The 16,514-nt window shown below is 38.1% G+C and overlaps 1 protein-coding gene across 9 annotated transcripts in view; it reads left to right on the forward strand.

Annotated features, from left to right (window-relative positions):
• Window positions 1–16,514, forward strand: part of NCKAP5 (NCK associated protein 5) — a 377,529-nt gene that overhangs the window by 305,567 nt on the left and 55,448 nt on the right. For 7 of the 9 annotated variants that reach the window (XR_008204905.1, XR_008204904.1, XM_052676201.1 and 4 more), the window contains 4 exons: window positions 622–813; window positions 1,291–5,123; window positions 5,761–5,938; window positions 10,646–10,724. Coding sequence is in view for 7 of the 9 variants with exons in the window: in XM_052676201.1 (XP_052532161.1) it covers window positions 622–813; window positions 1,291–5,123; window positions 5,761–5,938; window positions 10,646–10,724 (4,282 nt within the window). In the remaining 2 variants the exon portion in view is untranslated. The remainder of the gene's footprint in view (window positions 1–621; window positions 814–1,290; window positions 5,124–5,760; window positions 5,939–10,645; window positions 10,725–16,514) is intronic. The other 2 variants (XM_052676202.1, XM_052676206.1) reach the window with 2 other exon arrangements.

Below are 16,514 nucleotides of genomic sequence, written 5' to 3' on the forward strand. Positions count from 1 at the left end.
GGGGCGATAACTACACAAGTACTAAAGGCAGCCATAAAGTGTCAATAAATTGCATAAGCAAGAGGCTTCAGCTGTCTGCAGGTGACACAAAGATGGATTGTCCTACGTCAGAGAGTTTCTTAGACAAAGCTTTGAACTAGATAGGAAACCAAAATTAGACTGTAATGGAGAGATTCCATTCTCAGTGGGCATTCTGGTTGGGATACTAAATTAATTTACCTTGTCCAGGGTATACAGTCTCATCTGTTACATTCTAGGGCTATAATGCAGTTGTCAAGATGTACTTGTATTCTTATAACTTTGTTTTCTGTATCTAACTGGAGCATGCTGCTTATATACAAAGCATAATTCAAGCAGACTCAATAGTCTTTAGCAAAGGAAGAGCAGAACACTGGCTCAAGAATAAAAAAGAAAACATGGAGGATCATGGCTTTTCCCCCTGACAAATGAAAATACTGGCAATTTTTAATTTAGTTCTCTGCATTAAATTCACCAGACACTAATGGCCTAATAGGAATGTGTAAGTAGCTTACTTGGCTTGTCTTTGTCCTTCTTAATTAGGCAGAAGTTAAATGATCTTTTTCCAGCCATAAGATATTTCTGTTTCTTCTCATGTTTTAGGAATGCCAACAGAATGTGAAATCCACTATACCTGTCTTGAAATGCCACAGTCAATTAAATGTGACAGGTCCTAACCGCCTATATCCCCGGAGCAGCTGCAGTAGCAGTGAACTCTCCCTTTCAAGTGCTTGCAGTGAATATTCCAGTGGTTCCTCCTACACTTGGAATGATGGGAAGACATGCAGCAAAAGGGTAAATCAAATTAACTTGCTTCATTTATTAGCTTACGATGACTTTCAGAAATATTTTTTTTTTCTTCTTTCTTTCAAATTTAAAACACTTGTCAAAAAACTCAGTAGGAGTTCTCTCCCTTCTATCTCCCTTCCTTTCTCTCTCTTCCCTTTTAACTCTTTTTAACAATTCCCTTATCACTCCAATTCGCTCACAGTCTCATCATTTATTCTGACATTTATTCTGTTTTTCACAATCCAAATTGTTCTTCTCCTTCTTTATCTTAATCCTTCCATTCACATTTTTCTTCCTAAAGGTTTTAATTCCACTGTGGCCTTCACACCAGTATGAAGTCCTATATTAAAAAAGAAGATTGCTGTTAATAGCAATGAATAAAATAGAATGTACTATGTGCTCCTAAATTTCTTTAATAAAATTGTAACATTTCTTATTAAAAGCAATTGTGAATAATATGTGAGTTTTATTTTGTTTTTACAGTCATCCGTGAGCTGGGATAAAAGAATAAGCATTGGTTCTTCACTCCCAAGCAACCTTTCTAGTCCTGCAGATGATCTGCCTCCAACTCGTATCAAGGAAAACCATATCCTAGAAGGACTGAAGAAATTACAGAGGCAAAAAGTATTACTTGAATCACCTTCAGTAATATCGAAATGGGGTTACAAAGATTGCATGAACTCCAACGAAGGAATATATTCCCCTGGAGTTAAATGTGGCAGCCATCACGAGCAGACTCACTGTAAGCCAATGGAAATAGGAAGTATTTGCACTGAACATAACAAAACTTTCTCTTACGATTCAGATTCACATGATGATGCGGATGATGATTCTTCATCTTTATTATTGCTGCAGGAAGTACCAAGCAAAGACTGCAGGATCTATAGTAATAAATTAACTCACAGTGTTTCTGACAGTCTCTTTCACTGGGATCCTAATAGGAAACATTTTCCAGAAAGAAGTTCATATTTTAATTCAAAGGAAAGACCAGAAAAATTGACTAGTTTTGTCAGTGGATTTCAGGCGGAAGTAGAATCATGCACCAGAACAAAGCTGCCTGATTTACAGTTAGATCAAAGCCTTGCTAATATAGGCTGGAAGGACCTTAATTTCCAGCTTTCAGATACTGATGACAATGAAGTCTTGGATGAATTGCATATAGAAAGCAGTGATGAGAAAAGTCCATCAGATTTATTAGCAACTCCTTTTACTGAGAAGTACACAAAGAACTCTGATGAGCTCATAGTCACAGAGAATTCTCAGTTTGTACCTAGTGACAAAGAGGAAAGACAGACATCTGTACACTCAGATATTAGGCCAAAGACATGTAATTTCATTAAACAACAAAAAGTCATAAAAAAGACTTCTTCTGAGGAGTGCATTACAGTAATATTTGATGCTGAGGATGGTGAGCCCATTGAATTCAGCTCACATCAAATTGGAGTTGTCACTGTAACACGAAATGAGATATCAATCAACCAACCAGAAAGTAGGTCCAGTGCAGAATATACTGAACTTATACCTCAGGGAATAGCTAATTTGCAGACAGGAGCAAATGCTAGAGACTACACTGTTCTGGAAGGACCTGAAGACAAAACTAAGAAACAGCCTCTCGAAGATAATACAGGGAATAAAAATACAGTTGTCTCCATGACCTGCAGTGAATCTTCACCGTGTGGAAGAGTAATACTGCAAAATGCCCCACAACAAAAAATAGTGAAGCCAGTGTATGATGTATCATACAAGACCAGTTCAAGCCCCATTGTTCATGCAGGAATCAATCAAAAGCCAATCTTGACTAAAATACCCAGCAGAGGTAAATTTTCTCCACAAAAAAACAAGATGACAGAGAGTGAGGAGGCACCTGCAGCTACATCAGTGACCTCTGCAACCCTTGAAAAATCACCTGCTCTGCCACCTGTAAAGCTTTCAAGACTCAAAAAGGCACAAAGTCCACCTCGTAATTTTGATTCAAAAGTCGACTTCCAGATTCCAAAGCCCCCTGCCCACCCCCTGCCCAGCTCAAAGCGTCCGGGCAGAGGCAATGGGACAAAGTACCCAAAGAGTCAGAGTCCAGCATCACCACTGTTGCCTCAGCACCTTATAGAGCCTACTGACTATGGAGAACCTCCAACTAGAGACTCTAATCATGATTTAGCAACTGTAGAAGCCAGGTCGCCATCCCCACCCCTTCCTCCAGGCAGGTCAACATCCCTATTGATTCGGCCTGATTATGCTCATTCACCACCTGTAGCTATGAAGTTAGGAGGAGCTATTTCAGGTGAAACAGCAAAAAATATACTGAAATCATCATCATTAAAAGGAACTGCAAACTCTGGCATCCATAATCAATCTGGTCGTGATATGCAAGCAAAAAGTGTATCTTCTGGGGCCAATATTGAGTTATCGTACCTTCAAGAAAATTCTGAAGCAATTATGCAAAATAAATGTATATCTCAGCAGTCCCGTAGTGCATGCCAAGGACTTTCCAAAGTTTTCACAAAGCAAGTCTGCCTAAAAAACACTAATCAGATGGGTCTCCACAGGAACCGTGAGTTTCTGAGCACAGATTCTCAGACAGGCAGGTCCAATCCTCTGGGTCCATCACTGGAAATAACTTCACAAGAAGCACATTCCAGCAAGAAGGATATTTCCAGTGACAGTGGGGTTGATCAGCCACAAAAGATGCCAAACATTCTCCCAGCAACTCCTCAATGTCATACAACAAGTGCGAGCGAGCCCTTGCTATCTCAGGTAAATAATTCTCCATTGTCAACACTGTTTCATGGTAGTGACACTGCAAATGCCACACAAAACTCTAATGAGAAAGGAGTGAAAACCCGTCTTCCTGTAGGACTGAAATTATTTGTCAAATCTCCTCAACTTCTCCGAAAGAGCTCCACCGTCCCAGGGAAGCAGGAAAAAGATAGTATAAATGCAGCTTCCAAAAGCCACGTGAGTACAAGTAAGTACAAGCAAAATGAATGTGCAGCCACCAAAAGTGCAATGGGTGCTGAATTAAAAGACTCTAAGTCTGATAATGAAATAAAAGATAATTTTACTGTGAGACTTAGTATGGATACGGCATCACCTCATTCACATGAAAATGACAGCTTGGTGGTAGACAAAGTAGATGAATTAGAAAGAAAATTAGTTAAGAGATCTTTTTCTTCTAGCAACAAGTCACACTTGAAACCAGCTCTGGGTATGAATGGAGCGAAAGCTCGAAGTCAGAGTTTCAGCATTCATACAGGAGAAAAGTCATCTGCCCTTGTGACAGAAGGTCTTGGAAAAGTACGGACTCAAATCATTACAAACACTTCTGACAGAGGAAATTCTCTAACAAGGCAGAACTCAGCCGTGGAAGGACTTCAAATCAAGGTCATTCCTGGGTCAGCAGCAGCACAAGAGACTCTTTCAAATACTTCAAAAAACACAGAAAATTCTTACTCTAGACAAGGTTCTCTTGGAAATATTAGCAATAACCAGCATGGAAGCCCAAGCAAACTGCCATTCAGATCATCTCCAAAAGTAGACTCGTTTCGAAACACTTCAAAATATGATGGAAACAAATCATTTTCTGTGAAAGATGCACGCAGTCTATCTGTCCAGAGTGAGAAAAGCAGTGAAAATTTGAAACACGAAGCTCTAAATAAAAAAAGCGTTTTGCCAGCAGAATTGGAGTTAGATGCACCAGCTACTGTATCTTCCAAACAGATTTCATCATTTCATAGCTTGGGTGGAATAAAATGTCCACATAAGCTGGAAGCAATAAAATCACAGAGACAGCAGATGTCTTTAAAGTTAGTAGAAGCCTCTCATGTTACTGATGTTTTTAGTTCACCTGCTCTACAACCTACAATAGAGGAGAAGGTCATGTTGTGCATCCAAGAAAATGTCCAGAAGGGTCAGGAACAAAACAAATCTCCCACTGTAGAGACTAAACAAAAGACTGGGCCCTCTATAGCTAGTTGGTTTGGCTTTCGGAAGAGTAAGCTGCCAGCACTGAGCAGCAGGAAACCCGACGTTCCTAAAACAAAGGTAGAAAAAAAAGAACCAAGAGTTTCAGGATTTGGAATTAAGCAGTCAAAAATAGAGAGAAGAAAAGAAAAAAAGCAAACTGAACAACACTGTGAAGTGGAAAATGAAATTAACAGGAAAACGGACAGCGGGGACTTTTTAGATGATGCTGTGGAGTTTAAAATTTTGAAGCCATCACGAAGCACATCTGGCAAGATTGGATGTGAACAAATCAGAGGGTCCACCTCAGCTACATACTTACCAAAAGACAGTTTTATGAAAGAGCTTTTGAACAGGTATGGGATGTTTTGTTGTGCACTGTAAGTTTTAGAGCATCCTTAGACTCTAAGTTGAACGTATGTTGTCCTTAGACTAAGAATACACTGGAACAACCACTTTGTAAACTATCAGGACTTTAAGGTGATGGTAATTATGTTCATGTTATTTTGTTAACCAAACCAAAGGTCTTTGATATTATAGAACGGCAAATTACAGGTGATTCCAGAAATCCAGAATGTAGGCAGGTGATATGTTGAAATTAGAGGATACTTAGGTGCATATTTTAATGTCCTCCATTTTCATGTATTGCAACCAGCAAACATAAATTTGGGAATTAATCAGGATTAGTTACATTTCTGCCTACCATAACCTTTGGTCACAAGAAAACTTAGCAATTGCTTTACTGTGTTTTCACATTTGCCCCCCAGCAGTCCTAAATATAAAATAAATCATTATATGTGCAAGACTAAATTGATATATTACCTGAAATTGCAAGTGACAGATTTGATCAAGGCTAGTTAGAAACATTTATCACTCAAAGGTCTAGAGACAGAAAGATTCAGAGAGGTTACTTTAAACATTAAAGGAATGGAAAAGTGGAGTGATTGAAGAAGGGCAATGTAATTTATCAGAGGAATCACTCTCTACCTGCAGAGTTGATAAGAAAGCAGCTCAGCAGACAGAAAGTGGATCAAATAATGTTTCCTACAGGAGTGTGTCGAAGGGCAGCTCCCAGGGCTCCTCTCTTCACAGCAACTCTATCAGCTCTCAAGGAAACCACAAGAAAAACAGCAACACGAAAGCTGATATGGAAATGCAGAATCAGACCCTGGTAAGTGCTTTAGTCCATGAAAACATTATTACCGTCTTTTTAACTTCTGGATGTGCTCCTCCTTATTGCCAGTACAGATAAACAGGATAATAACTGTTTACATATGATTTTGTGTAGCTAGAGAACTGTGAATTAATACAAAAGTTGGCAGCTTGAGTATAGGCCAGATTACAGAGCTAGTTGTGAAGACCCTACTGCTTCTGGGAATTCAATTTCAGTGGAGATACATGCACAGCAATGTTATAATCATACTGTGATACAGTGAAATAATGGGACCATTTTCCATTTTTCCATTTTTTCCCCTTTCTCTGAAAATTGCATGCCTGCCAGCGTTGAACGTTACTCTGAGTGTTATAGGAAGCATTAAGCCTAACAAGTGCAACGCTCACAGGGAAAAGGTGAAGCTTTTGACCACATTTGGGAATATTCATCACTTAAGAGGGAATTTTCCAAAAGCAAAAGCTTGTATTTGACTCATGGCTCTGTACCACAGCATATCTCCCTGTTAATGCCTCATAGCTAGTTTTATTTTTCAGGAAGGGACTAACTACACCTGATTATTTAATTTACCCAGCAAGTAGGAATGGTGCAATTTAGAAGAAAAATCATTTTATTTTCTGGTAGCTGCTTAATGCTGGTACTTGAAAGGTTATGTGTGTGTCTGACTTTTCTGTACCTTGAAAAGTGTATACGCACAGTCTAGGATTGTAGCCTGAAGTCAAACTGAATGGATGCCCTTCCTTGGGAAGCTTTTAGTAATAAACCATGGAATTTAGTGAGCAATTTCTTGCCTAGCAAGTGCCTTTCCAACAATGCATTAAAGTTCAAGCTCGAGGAGTACAGAGATGCTTTAACTTGATCTTATGTGATTTAACTTCTTGAGCATTCTTATCTCATTCCTGGTATCAGACCATATTATTGTGACAATTCGTACCAATAATCACTACTTTCACAAAATAATCTGAAAATTTATGCCAAATATGTATCCTGAGCATGAATCTGAGGCTGTTATTTTTGTTGTTGTGATAAAGCCGAATTGTGGGAGTACAACACATGCAACTATTTCACTTGGGAGAATTTGGAATAAAAATTCTTTGGGACGTGGTTCAAGGACAAAAGAAATTTCAAAGGGCTTCATAATAGGAAATGGAACAACTCTGCTGTTGTTTAGGATGCTTAAGGTTAAAGTATCAGCTTCAGGCAAGTGTTTTTTTATTTAATGCAAATGTCTTCCTTAAGAGTGTCCACAAGGTCATTTTGTAAAACTTATGGGGAACATGCACAGAATGAATGTTTTGGAAAACTTTTCCTTCCTGACTATTGTGGCATCATCTCTTCTTTGAAAATGTAGATGTCTCCTGCATTATAAAACCACAAATTATAAGCATATCTAAGGCTGTCCTTGTAGTGTCACTGAAAGGAAAGAGAGAGAATGAAAGTGTGGAAATGTGCAATATGCAGGAAATTCAATCCAACTGATCTAGAACTTTGATAGCAAAGCAGAGCCCCTTATCAGAACCACTCAGTTTAACTATGCCCCATTTAATATGGTCCTGACAGCTTAGGGTATATCTTCAATGTACAGAAGTATGAAAAACTCTGTACATTGCTTCTACAATTCCGTTCTTATTATTTTCTAATGCTGCAATAATTTGCTGTGCTTTTTGTCTATCAATTTGTAAAATCTTTCTAAATGCAGCAATAATAGTCCTAAATGAGACACTTCATTTTATTAGGGAACTACAAAGATTGTTCTTAATGTACATAAATAATGAAGAAATCCTCTTTATTCTGTTTAGCCTTAAAGGAACATAGTTGTGACATGGAAAAGGCATTACCTATGCTATACCATTCACTCTTTAGTTCACTGAGAATGGAAGTATTTTTCATATTGTTTTTTGAGTTGAGTTACATTATGTGCTTCATCTTCGTGAGTTTCCTGTTTTGGTTTTGTGTCATTCAGTTTCTGAAAGAAATATCTCATGCTAAAAGGCTGAAAACATCTAGAATAAAGAGAATAGAAAGATGCTTACTGTTCTCACTGCTAACTTAGGGAAGAGATGCACGATAAGACTCCACAGTATGTGAGATTTCATCTCGCCCTCCAAGCTCGTGCCAGGAAAACAATAGAGAGTCTGTAAATTCAAAGTGCACGCATCTTATTACAATCATTTTCAGTTATCCTTCGGTGTGTGCTACCTTTGAAGCAGATTGCAGAGGACTGGGAGATAGCTGTGACTGAAAACTGTCGCATGTGGCAGAATGGCTATTGTGCATTTTGTTGCTTGTAAAATCACAAAATGAATGCTTTTGGAGAAAACAACATGAATCTTTTGGAAAGTCCTAAACTAAGAGGACTTGTTTTTCTTCTTTGAACAAAGCAAAGTGCATTCAGTGCAGAAACTGCATATCATGTATATACTACTTTAAATCTTGGCCATAACATTTTTAACATTAATTTTATACAGTAGTTTTTTGGTTTTTTTTTCCTTTAAAGCCCATTTTATTTTGACAATTAAATAAAGGTAAAGGCTTGCCATAACATACGTACCAGTTACCTCTGATTTCTGTTCATACAAGGAACACTATTGCTTGACTGCCACTGAATTTATGGAAAAAGCGCTATTCCACCAATGGCAGCCATGTGCATTCACCTTCAAAGGGATACACTTCCCGTTAGTGTTCATCAGAAAAGCTCTTTGCTCTAAAGGCCAGCCAGCAGAAATACATAATCCTTTAGCTCACACCAAGGATATTCCACATTCTCCGATACTTTTTCATGTCCTTGGCTGAAGCTTAAGGTGAGATACAATCATTTTTGCGCTGCGCTGCTTCATTTCATCTTTGTGATTTTATTACAGCCCAGTGTAATTTAGACAAGCCCTGGGCTTTGCTTTGTGAAGTGGAAGTGTGGCACCAAAATCAAGACGCCAGTTTTGGATAGCAGGGCCTGTCTGTAATTCAGTGTGTTTGGGGAACATCCAGAAATCTATCTAATATTCTGAAATGTCACATCAGTAGCAAGCCACAGACTGCCGTATGGTCTGCACATGTGAGAAACTGTTTTATTCATAATTTGATGTCAGATGAGTACATACTCTCCTCATTTTCCATAGCCTAAAGAGCCTCATTTCAGAAGAGATCAAATATTTGGGATTAAGAGATTATAAATGCACTTTTATAAATAGAGAATTTTCCATGTCTTACTGAGGCTAGTCACCAGGGGTCAATAGGGCTACTTCTGTAAGCCAGACAAGTATGGACAACGATCAAAGATATGCCATGCAAATTATAACAAATTCTACTGGTTTAGATTAGAGTATATATTTAATGTTACTAGGAATTTGGTGTAAGTGGAGTAAAACTGCAGGTAGTGATTAGCAAGCAATTTAAGATTTCTGAGATCTTGGCAATATTTTTTTCTGTAGCCCTGGCTTTCCTTTTCTCTGCAGCCTGCAGGTATCTTTATTGCTGTTTGATTTATAGACTACAGCAGAAAAATATGTCCCTGGATCTGAATTATGGCCACTGATGGAGTGTAATACAGGGGGCTTTCACTCTGTTGTATGAAGATACCTTATATATATATGCTTTCTAAATAGGACTGCAGAGGAACAGAAGAATCTAGGGGGTTTGAATATCATAGAATCTTTTGAATAGGAAGGGACCTTTAAAGGTTATCTGGTGCAACTCCCCTGCAATGAGCAGGGCCATCTACAGCTCAGTCAGGTTGCTCAGAGCCTGGTCCTGCCTGATCTCAAATGCCTCCAAGCCTTCCACCATCTCTCTGGACAACATGTGCCAGTGCCACACCACCCTTATTGCAAAAAAAACTTCTTCCTTTTATCCAGTCTAAATATCCCCTCTCTCTTAGTTTGAAAGCATTTCCCCTTGTCCTGCTGAACAGTTTGTCCCCTTCTTATAACCCCTCCCCCCCTTTAGATATTGGAAGGCCACTATCAAGTCTCCCCAGGGCTTTCTCCTGTCTCAACAGCCCCAGCTCTCTCGCCTGTCCTTGTAGGGAAGGTATTCCATCCCTTGGATCATTTGTGCATGTCTCTTCTGGATGCACTCTAACAGGTCCAAATCTCTCCTGTGTTGAGAACGCCATATCTGGACATACTATTCCAGGTGAGGTCTCACCAGCACAGAGTAGAGGGGCAGGATCACTTCCCTCTACCTGATCACATACTTTAGGATTTAAAGACTTAAAAGCTCTTATTGTGCACTGCATTCTTAAATTCAAGTTACTTCTCTGTTTAGCAATTAAAATGCTTTTAAACAGATGTGGAAACAGAAATGCCAAAGTTAAATGATTGGAAATTGAATTACAGCTATTTTACATCACATAAGTTTGCTTTTTTTTTTTTTTTGGAACAGAATCTCAAACATGGTATTTCTGTGGAAAAACAAGTACAAGATTGGCAATCTTGAGTGTAATTCTTTATCAAGGGGGAAAAAAAAGAAAAAGAATTTTCTGTTAGAAGAATTTCGTTTTCCAAGGGTACTTTTTGACTGCTGCATGTTGTGACTTTTAATGGAGCTAAAGTTGTCATCTTCTGATATTGTTAATAGAATGGGACAGGCTGTCTACTGAAGTATATTAGTTACCCTGCATTGATACTTCGGTTTATTTCTGAAAATATATTCTGTAATTATCATGAAGCAACATAAACATAGTCACAGATGTTCCTCACTTTTGTACAGGCTAACGTAGTCACAGAAAACCTGCAAGAAGAAGAGGAGGACACCATGACAAGGACTACATGTCAGAGTCATGTGATAGGTACAACATTATATTTTACACCGGATTTTATTGCTGTCTCAGTTCCAGGGGGGGGGAAAAAAAAAAAAGAAAAAGTGTAATTCTCATTATTTTATTTGTTTGCCCACATGATGTCAGTTTTAGCATTCATTTAGCTCTGGTTTTAGTAGTTGGATTTCACAACTGTGTAAAAGATGAGTATGTACATACTCATCTGTGGATCATTATCAACTGTGGATCAAAGCAGTGCTTAATAGAAGGACTCTAAGAGTCTGGCTGTGAAATACCATTTCAGTCTCCAAAACTAGTGGGTTACATACAGTGGTCTAACTCTAAGGTTGTTGTGCACGATGTTTTCAGTGCGAGTAATACTGATGTACTGTAACCCTGCAGTCTATCCTTGAATGAGTAGAGTTCAGAATAAAGTTCCAAATAGAATAATTACTGTGATAAACTGTCCCAGTATGAGTAGCAAACCAGGTGTCTGTTCAGCAGACCTTGAAGTTGTTATTGAAAATGAGCTGTCTTTGCTATGTGCTTTTTAGGAGGGTGGCACCATCAGCCCTTTTTCATGTTTGACACACTCCAATTTTTAACGCAGGTGAACTTTCAGTGCTTCTTAAAATATCTAATAAGCAGTGGAGGACAAAGCAGAAATTTTTTTTTTAAGATCTGTGTTAGAGCAGTATGTCATCACTATAAGGTTCTGATACTGAATGAAAGAAAAATCTCCCTTAGCAAATTCCCTTTGCAGGCAGACTGTAACTGTAGTTAAAATTTGATTCAGTGTTTTCAGGACAGTCAGTGATTGTGTTAGCCAGAAGCTCTTTCTTTTCACTAATGCTGTCAACCCAGCAAGTTAGGCTGAACAAGAGGTATTGTGTTGAAACACATTTTACTTTGGGGTAACATTTACATGCCTTATTGACTTGTACAACCTTTTCAATCCTGATATCAACCAAATGGAAGCTGTCGTCTTTGCAGCAGAGATCCCTAAAGTCTTTGAAACTGAACCATACCTTGGCTCTGTTGCAATAGCTAAATAGTAAGAACTTTGAATAATGCAGTATAAGACTATGATGGGATTCTGCAACTGGATAGGTGCAAGTCCTGAAAAGTGAAATGTTTGCTCCTTTCTTTCTGTTACCAGAGGTTACCCAAACAAGAATCACCCAAAATTTTCCGAATTATTTTGCACTCAATCCTGAACCAAAAGTTCTAAAAACTTTTTGTTTGAATTGATGTGAAATATTTGGTTTTATTTTTTAAATCCAGTTTTACAGATCAAGAAAACAAAGCTGTTTGCACAGCTCTGTCCTGAAAAGACTCCAGTGCTTCCTTGGCATTTGTCTTTATAATTGGTAGCTGTTACTAAGAGCTATTCACTATGTATTTTCATATATTAGTCAGTGGGTCGTCATGTAATGTTTTTATTTTCTCCATCCCTCATGCACCCAAACTGGGTCTCTGACATGACGTAGTCGTGGATTGGGGTGGCTTCTGTTGTGCCTTGGGTTCATTCAGTTAGATGGGAAAGGTCATCACTGTGAACATAGCCCTCCTGTGCAGCAATGCACCTTCTTTCTTAGCCAAAAGATGTTTTCCTTTACCATTTCTCAGGGCTGGTGACATGGATAGAGTGATAAATAGGTCTGTGGCCCAGGTCTGTACAAGTCCACTGTACTGCACTGCAGTAGCCAGGCAGTGCTGTCCTTGTGAAACGCATGTAGCTCAAATGAGGAGCTTTCCATCATCTGGATTACAAAATCAGCTTCTTTTACCTGGACAATGCCATCTCTTAAAGGCTTAATGCAGGATACAACTTACCCCTGTTCTGCCTTTTTAAAACATCTGGATTAACTAAGAATTTGCTGTGAGGATCTGGTTATTAATGTCAAGAAACTCTGTTGATGAGAGTCATTATGTACAATAGGTAGTATTGGCATAGTACAAATCATACAAGTCTGAGCAGATTTGTTGGCACAAGCACGCTGAGTCAAGTCGTTACTTCACCAGGACAAGGGCAAGGCAGGGAAATTGAAAGCATGGATCTAACTGCACTTCCCGAGTACTCCTAAATCAGCATCTTACTGTGTTTTATGCCCCTCTCATCAGGCTGTGTTTCATACTGCACTGAGTTTTGCTGCTGTATATCCACACTGCTCTTTATGGATAGCAAACTTTCCTGGGTCTGGTTCAGATTCTTTAACCAAAGTCCTTCCTAGACATTCTGGCATTTTTCTGGTACGGAGTTTTACACACACATTTGTTTGTTTGTTTGTTTTGTAAGGAGCATTACGTGAGATGAGAGAGAGACAGATTCAACTTCCTGTGTTACAAACTACGAGGGCTGCTCCAAAAGTAATGCCTCCTATTTTGTTGTTGTTTTTCATAGAGTAGTTTTTGAGTATTTGAGATTCTTGTGGAATAGGGATCTTTAACATCTTGATAGTTGCAGTGGGCAGTAAATCAGTTCTTTACTGGTCTGAATTCCTCACCATCATGAACAGTCATTTTAAAAAAAAATCAAGTTTTGGTTTTGTAGCTGCATTTTAATGCCTTTGTTCTGCTGGTTTTGTTCTAAAATGTTAACTAAATGGAGCAGAATATGTAGCAGATGTAGAAAGGCTATGATTAAGCAGGAGAGATATTCTTTGTTAAAGATAAGTGCTGTTGTAGTTGTTAGTGTAAAATTCTTCAATTGATACCACTTTTGCCCAATTAGCTGATGAACAGGATGTGTGTAACTGAGTAGTCTTCAAAGTTGGTATTGTGTAAGATATTGCTTATTCATCACTTCCTAATAGGGATACTCTGCATGAATTGCCAGTTGCTAGTTTTTAGTTTACTGTCATTTGGTGATCTAAACAAATTTACATACTTTGCTGACTCTTTGATTTTGCTGCATTGAAAGAGTACAAGAATGTGTAGTAATATAAAATTTCTCATCTGGAATACCTGTATTTCAGGAAGACATCATTTCCACACGAAACAGTCAATTATATTGTTAAATTCTGCTTAAGCACATCTGTAGAACGCATATAAACTTTTAAAAACATAACTCTGTTTTTGTCAGTGAGGATGCCAAATGTGGCAGCTCTTCTCACAAACAAGAGATCTGAAAATCCAGGAGTATTTTATCCTCAGAGCTCTTTCTTCAAGACCTTTTGCAATAAAGTAGTTTGGTTTTAAAAGTGTGTGAAGGGGCAAATGTTAAAGTACCTAATAAGAGAAAGGATGTGATAAAAAGGTTGACTTTCCCTTTATGTCATGACAGACTCCTTAGCTCAGACAGGTGCAGCAGGGTCTCAAGACATTCATATAAATAAAATTCCTTTATTGAATACAATGCTTGAATGTGTCAAGCTCCTGACAATATTGCTCTAATGTAAACATTAAAAAGCCTTCGTTTCACAAAGGAAAAGAATTCTGTTTCTCCCTGTGGAATAGAATATTCAGTGTTTACATCCAGTCTTGAATTTTCCCATTCCCACTAGCCAAAAATATTCAAGAGAGTTACAAATGACACCTTTACACAGACAGGTTAACAATTGGACATCTTGGGAAGAAAAATGCATTAGTCAGAATTTAATGTTTCACTCCTGTAAAAGTGTGATTCTATTCATTATAATGTATTAAGAGATTTCTTTGAAAAACAACTCCAAGAGAAAAAAAAAAAGCAAAACAGAAAATCACAGCACAAGAAAACAAGTTATACTTATTGAAGAATTTGTTCCTATGGACAAATTAAAATGGAAATTCTATGGCATACAGTCACAGTTACACCAAAAATGTTATGTCTAAAATAAAGGCAACGTGGGATCATAGAATGGCTTAGGTTGGAAGGGACCTCAAAGCCCACCAGTGCCAACCCTCTGCCATGGGCTGGTTGACATCCACCAACTCAGGCTGCCCAGGGCCCCGTCCCACCTGGCCTTGAGCACCTCCAGGGATGGGGCGCTCACAGCTTCACTGGTAACATGTTCCTATGCCTTACCATAGTCACAGTGAGGAGTTTCTTCCTTATGTGTAAACTAAACCTACCCTATATATTTATGTGTGTAAATATCTTTGTTAGCCATATAGGAGTTGTCAATTTATTCTCAGCAGTCTCTAAATCAATCAAATAAGGAATTTAGGTCTAAAGCACTGGAACTCAGGGATGCATAAGCATGACCAGTTCATCTAGAGGAATTGTTCTACTGAACTGGAAACTTTTGGCTTCAAAAATGTTATCTTTTGTATGCCACTGATTGAACTAAAGAGCCAATTTCATTCTTTAATGAAAGCCTGTTGAGCTTTGACATCAGGGAGAGCACTGGAGGTAGGTTTTGTCCTCTTGCTACTTGGAATGACATTACTAGTAAAGATAAGTTGAAATGATGATAATTCTCAATAGATCTAGAGTTTGTGTTAGCATTGTGCATACTATACTTGATACTGCAAGAAACAGAAGTAGTAATCCAAAATGTATCTGGCTGTTGTTGGTTCTGTCTGGTCCACTGTAAGTACAACTACACTCCCTACAGAAGTTGTACGGGGAGTTAATTCCCTGACAGGAGTTAGAATCCACAGTAGAAATATTTGCAGTCCTTGGAAAGAAATGATCCGTCTGTGGCATTGACCCATACTGTTTATTTCAAGTATATCAGGTGAAATTCAGAGACAGGTAAATATTATGAAGATAAGTGTAGGCAGAATTTTTCAGACTGTGAAGAAAGACTTGAGTCTAATTTCTGTTAAATTTTCATTGGAGGTCAAGGTCACTTGCTTAAAATTGATTTGTCCAGCATTAAAGGGGAACTTGTAGATATTGTCATTTTTACAATATAGAGAAAAAGCCTGCAGATTCTTAAAAAGGTTTTGGAAGGTCTCAAGCTGGATGGAGGGTTGGGCGTCTGCATTACCAAAGCAACATTAGAAGTGTGTTGTAGACCTTGCTACATTGTGGTAGAACAAAAACATGCACTGAGGTCAGGGAGTTCTTTTGTAGTTCTGCTGTAGCCCAGTGCTCGGTTCCATTAAAGTTCTTGATAATCATCTGCCTTATAGCAGACTTTGTCATCTTTCTTTCTGCTTTACAAGAACAACCTTGCAGAAGAGTTTTGCAGTTTAATTTAGAGGCAGTCTGCTCAGAAAAAAAGGAAAGTCTGTCTTTTAAGCAACTTTTTAAAGATTTTCTTTTTCTTCTTAAGGGACTGCTTGGTTAAATTCCATGGATTCCTTATGTTCCAGAGGGGAACATTTGTTGGTTGGTGGTATTTTACATGTTGCATTGTATTTTCAAGTCCACCACTTTAAGCTTCGTATACATGAAAGAAAAATGATTCAACTGTATTTTCAATAAAAAACAGGAGCGTCCTTGGCAGCAAGTTTTATAGAGAAGTTGCAAGTAACTTGATAGCAATTTTGAAGATACAGTGATAACAACACAGGACATATAAAGTGTTGTAGATGGGAGTGGGTTCTACTTAAAATGAAATGCCAGCATTATAATTATTTGTATCAAGCTATGAAGTCACTGAAGATGACAACCATATCTGTGTATTCTGATACTGCATCTTATCCAGCATCCAGTAGCTATACCATAAAGTTATCTATACTATAATTTAAAAAAAAAAAAAGAAACAAACAAACAAAAAAAACCCACTTCGTAAACAGATTTTTCTATAGGGAAAAAAAATTTGTGTTCATTGTAATACACCAAGTGAATTCATTCATCTCTGACTCTTCTTTCTGATTTTTCAGTGTGATTTTCCAACAAATGCATTCATTCACTGCCAAGGCATTATTTTTCACTTTTTCCCTCAT

The sequence above is a fragment of the Tympanuchus pallidicinctus genome, unplaced genomic scaffold (assembly GCF_026119805.1).
Source record: "Tympanuchus pallidicinctus isolate F22 unplaced genomic scaffold, pur_lepc_1.0 scaffold15, whole genome shotgun sequence".
NCBI classification, from domain to species: domain Eukaryota; kingdom Metazoa; phylum Chordata; class Aves; order Galliformes; family Phasianidae; genus Tympanuchus; species Tympanuchus pallidicinctus.